This window comes from Martes martes (genome assembly GCF_963455335.1).
Source record: "Martes martes genome assembly, chromosome: 10".
Lineage (NCBI taxonomy): Eukaryota > Metazoa > Chordata > Mammalia > Carnivora > Mustelidae > Martes > Martes martes.
This window is the reverse complement of record NC_137898.1, coordinates 55,215,866-55,221,585: the sequence shown is the minus strand read 5'-3', so window position 1 is coordinate 55,221,585 and position 5,720 is coordinate 55,215,866. Positions and strand designations below refer to the sequence as shown.

Here is a 5,720-nt window from a genome sequence, read left to right as displayed (position 1 = left end):
AGAATCTTAAAGTTCTTGGAATCCTTTCCCTTCCCTTCATCCCCATCAGTCAAACAAACACCATAGTTAAGACCTACTCCAAGTATCCTCAGTACAAACTGGTGTTTCTTCTGTAAATCCTTCTCTGACATCAAGACTAACTTATTTCTCATTAATATGCCCTCATATCTCTGGGTACTTTTGAATTAAAGCACTTCTCCCACTTCAAAGAAGTTGAAGTTAAAAGAAAGGTTAGATTCTTTGTTTAGCGTTTTATCCCCCTGCCCAAATTAGACCACAGTTTCCATGTAAACATGGACCATGACAGTTTATAGATCATTCTATGCCTACCGTATTTTGTAAACACAGAAGAACACCATATAGAGTGAATAAATACTTTCTCCTCTAAGAGTTTTTTTTTTTTTTAAGCATGACATCATAACCACAGATTTTAGAATCCCTTGAAATGTTTTCGTCAAGAACAATTCAAACACTAATAAATGCCCACTTTTTTCTTTTAGGGCCATTTTGGATTCATAAGTGAATGTATTTTTCTGTTTATATATGATTTCAGGTATTATTGATAGGAAACATATCTCTGAATTAATCTCCTCCCCCAACCTATTGGGATTTAATATCCTAGGATTTCTCCTCTCTCTATGGGCCGTTCTCTCTTCACGTCTCCCAGGGAAGTCTATTATCCTTAGATCCCTGAGATGTTTACTACTCCCCATAAATTCCAGAGCTCATAATTTTTAGGCCATCTGTCATCTGAGAACACATCCTCAGCTCATCTGTAAAGCTCCTTTCTCAGTGTTGTGTCTTTTTTTCCAGATGGTAAACCCTTGCCATTGCCAGGACCTCAGACTGTGAGTCTCTGCTCATAACCACAGTTAAGTACTGAAACCTTGGCTTCATCATTGATTAATCCCAGAGTATCCAATGGTTCATCCTTAACCTTTTCTTTTGTTGTCTTGGCAATATTGTGCATAGGAGATGGACTCTTTCCCCTGTCCTGGCAGGAAATAGAGGTTTGGAGAAACTTCCTAAGGGGGCGAGGGCTAGAATTAGAGAATATAAGGTTATATGGTGCTCCAGAAGTGATTTCATCTATAAAACAACTACCAGATTATTTTCAGGGAGAATATATTAACTATTTTCCATAGCAGGATCACATGCCATGTCCTGTTAAACTCTAACTGCTAAAAAAAAATTTAAAACAAAATTTCCTTTCTGGGGACTCACATCTGCTCCTTCTCTTAATTGGTTTGCACTAATATCAGTAAGGGAAAACATAAAAGATACAAGACTGTGTCTTTAATAGGAAGATGTGTAATTATACATGAGTATTTGGCAAAAGTACCAGGCTTCATACAATCAAGAGGGTGACACACTTCCAAGCTCTCAAGATGGAGCTAGGAAGCTGAAATCCTCAGAATTCTGACCTAATAGTCCAAAGTCAAACCAGCTTCATCTCCAAGCTTTTTGTGTCTGTTTTGTCACAATTTGCTATGAATACATTTAGATGGTTTTAGTGCTCATCAAATTACATTACCATTAAAGAATGATTTGCTCCATGATTAGGCAGTGCATGTTTATTCAAACATAAAGGTAGCAAGAAATTTCTGGAAAAAACATTTATCCAATTGTGAACAGGAATCATCTTTTGTTGGTGATAACATAAGAGTATTTTGATCTTTTTCGGATATGTTTTCCTATATTTAAAAGTAATTATATCAAGAATAAATCCAGGGTGATATATATATATGTATATATATATATAAAATGAATCACTAAGTTCTATTTCTGAAGCCAAAATTACAGTTATGTTAACTAACTAGAATTTAAATAAAACTTTAAAAGAAGGAATAAATCCATAACTGCCTCATATGCTACAAAAGAATTTAAACTTTGAAAGAAAGTGTGAGAGCATGGATTATTTTAAGAAACAGAATACCAGTTTTAAGACGATCAGATTGATAACAAGAGGAAAGAATCACAGAGAAAGGCAAATAAATGTGACCATGTAAGGCTTCAGAAGCAGGGCTCAAGGAAGGGCTGCCTGGGTGAAGTAAAAGGGAGGAAGCAACAGGACAAGGAAGCAGTTGTTTCCCAATAGGAAAGGTTTGTTTGTTAGTTCCCAGTTTTGCTAATTGGCTCCTGAACAGAATAAAAAGTACATGAAAAACAAAAAAAGAGTCTAACAAAAGATGCGTCTAGTTTTGAACATGAATCAAAACATGCAGTGGCAGTGTCTTCAATATTATGCATAAGTAATTCTTGTTTATTAATTAAAATCAAAATCATCTTATTACCTGTGCCTAAATCATATACTTATATGCCTTTATAGATTCTCTAAGACTAAACCAAAAAAACATTTTTTCTATGATTTTTTTCTATTATGTGACTCCTGAAATCGACAAATTTGGCCCAGAACGTTTCGTTTTCCAAGCTATTCTTTTGAGACCCTCTCAAATGTCCATACAAGGTAGGACATAAAAGAAGTTATTACTCTTCCAATATGTACCATATGTATGTTTGTATATTATTAGAGTCTATGATATAACATTTTTGGAGGCTATATAAAATATTAGTGGACATCTATAGCAACTGGGGATCGTGCAACTATAAAATGTAATCTTCCATAATTCTACATTTTAAAAAATCTCTTTGTTATTAATAAAAACTTGGAGCATGATTGAGACAAAAATGAAGAAAATCATCCACTTGATTCCACAGTATTTCTGAAGAGATGATGAAAGTTTAAAAAAACAACAATGACAAAAATCCTATATATGTGATGATCCCAAAATGAGCTGGCTGAGGACAACACAAATAGGGATTTGAGATCCATGCTGAATCCTCCCTGAATAGTCAACAATGATAATTGCTCCTTGGAATTTTAACATCTACTGACAAAGTCCTGGAACATCATTGTCATATATTTTAAAAGGCTATAGGGAATGGACTACAGAATGCATTTTGTTACAGCACCAAACTATGGAGACAGTTTAAAAATAATGTTTGATGATAACTCTGCTCAAAGAAAGCAACTTTGAAAACCATTTTCTTTTTCTCTTAGGAAAAGATGTCTGCATCTCTGAAAGGCTCTAATAGCTCCAAATTCCAGGTCTCTGAGTTCATCCTGCTGGGATTCCCAGGCATTCATAGCTGGCAACACTGGCTCTCCTTTCCATTGGCAATACTCTACCTCTCAGCAATTGGTGCTAACACCCTCATCCTCATCACCATTTGTCAGGACCCTGCCCTTCAGCAGCCTATGTACTATTTCTTGGGCATTCTCTCTGTGGTGGACATGGGCCTGGCCACCACCATCATGCCCAAGATCTTGGCCATCTTCTGGTTTGATGCCAAGGTCATCAGCCTCCCTGAGTGCTTTGCTCAGATTTATGCCATTCACTGCTTTGTTGGCATGGAGTCTGGTATCTTCCTCTGCATGGCTTTTGACAGATATGTAGCAATTTGTTACCCTCTTCGCTACCCATCAATTGTCACCAATGCCTTAATCTTAAAAGCTACTGTGTTCATGGTACTTAGAAATGGCTTGTTTGTCATTCCGGTGTCTGTGCTTGCAGCCCAGCGTAATTATTGCTCCAGGAATGAGATTGAGCATTGCCTGTGCTCTAACCTTGGGGTCACTAGCCTGGCTTGTGATGACAGGAGGCCAAACAGCATCTGCCAGTTGGTTCTGGCATGGATTGGAATGGGGAGTGACCTAGGTCTCATAATATTGTCATACACTTTGATTCTGCGCTCTGTACTTAGACTGAACTCAGCTGAAGCTGCATCCAAAGCTCTGAGCACTTGTAGCTCCCATCTGATCCTTATTCTATTCTTCTACACAGCTGTTGTTGTGGTTTCAGTAACTCACTTGGCAGAACCCAAAGCTCCTTTGATTCCAGTTCTGCTCAACGTGCTGCACAACATCATCCCCCCTTCCCTCAACCCTATAGTTTATGCACTTAGGACTAAAGAACTCAGGGCAGGCTTCCAAAAGGTGTTTTGTTTGAGCCTAGGAAAGAACACAAGGCACCAAAGACCTTCTGCATGATACACAGGAACCTTGGCTTCTTCTAAAATGGATAGTAGAACTTCAAATATGATGGGGAAAGTAAATGCCTTTGAGATATCTTTTTCACTTTGTAAAAGCACCTGAAAATAACTTTATAAAACATTCTGAATAATGAATAAATAAATGAAAATGAATAAATGAATCAAATGTATAAATGAATAAAAAAATATTCATGGGACACTTGGGTGGCTCTGTTGGTTAAGCATCTGCCTTCAGCTCCAGTCATGATCACAGGGTCCTCAGATTGAGCCCTGCCTCAGGCTCCTTGCTCATCAGGGAACTTCCTTCCCCTTCTCCTCCCTGCTCTTTCTCTCTCTCACTATTTCTGTCTCTCTCTCAAATAAATAAAATCTTCAAAAAAAAAATTCACAGTAGTTCCAAAATATTCTCAAGAGCTGAATATATGTGAAAAAAGGAAGGACTTCCTACCAAACTAATCAAATGGAATAAAAAGTAGAATTTATGATTTGTATCTCCCATCCAAAATAAAAGGTATATAGTAATACACACATCCAAGGAAGTAAGTGAGTGGGACGTGAGTTACAGATCGTGATTGTTTATTGATAGTTGTAACTTGGGACCAATGTCTATCTGCCTGAACAAGTGTCTATCCAATAATGTGCATGCAGAGGCAGGAATTGAAAATATCTCAGATGAGCAAAGCCAAATCAACCTATGATGGGGCTCTGGATTGAATAGGGAAAAATGACCAAACTTGGATAAACAGAATGTGAGAGGATCAAGTACATAGGTAGGTAGGTAAGAGGGGAGAGAAGACAAAGAGAGGGAAAAGAGAATAAGGCAGAGACTGAAAGAGAAAGGGAGAAAGGGAGAGAAACAGATGCACAGAAGGATTTATCTTTTCCTCCATTTGGCTCTCCAGGTCTTCTCTCTGCCCTTTCCGCACCATCTGCACCCTGGATCTCAGGATTCATATAATGTGCAACCCAGTATCCTTTGTTTTCTAGCATCTGGTGAGGTTGTGCCAAGAGTTTGGGTTTTTTATTCTTCTCCCAGCCCCTGAAGCACTTGCCAGGCTTCTCACCAGTGATAGCTACAGCTTGTATGGTTTATCAAAGAATATTTTTAAAGGTTTTTTTTTTCTTAAAAAAAATGTTTTTTTGTTTTTTTTTTTAAAGGAGAGAGAGAGAGAGAGAGAGAAAGCATGCGAGCAGAGTGGAGGGGCAGAGGGAGAGGTAGAGAGAGTAGGGACACACCCAGTGGGTAGCCCATTGCTATCTCACATCTCTGGCATTATGTCCTGAGCCAATATCAAGAGTCAGACACATAACTGACTGAGCCACCCAGGTGGAATCCGAAAACATTTAAAAAAAGATATTCTCTCCCCTTCAGGACAAGGAAGTGATCAAGTCATTACATTGGTCTCCAGGAACCAAACAGCTACTATTTTTTTTTTTCAACATCCATTTTTTGTTTCCTTAACCTCACCTACAGCTCGGTTAATGGCAACTTCATGAAATTCTCCTCAGATTCACATTTGTGTGTGCCTTTGCTTTCTTACCAGGATCCTGATTGACTCACAAGCTTTACCTACAGAACCATTTCTCCTGTGGGGAGGGTGAGTGGGTGGGATGCAGATTCATAATGGACAGAAATAAAGAAGTCTGTAGACCAGGAGGCAGATGCA

At 38.2% G+C, this 5,720-nt stretch overlaps 1 protein-coding gene across 1 annotated transcript; it reads left to right on the top strand.

Moving 5' to 3' along the window:
- Positions 1-3,067: 3,067 nt before the first annotated feature.
- On the top strand, positions 3,068-4,051 carry LOC308350849 (olfactory receptor 56B1-like; the record flags this gene model as incomplete). The annotated part of the gene is made up of 1 exon (XM_080816317.1): positions 3,068-4,051. One exon carries the CDS (start codon positions 3,068-3,070, stop codon positions 4,049-4,051), a length of 984 nt encoding a protein of 327 aa, XP_080672443.1.
- Positions 4,052-5,720: the final 1,669 nt, after the last annotated feature.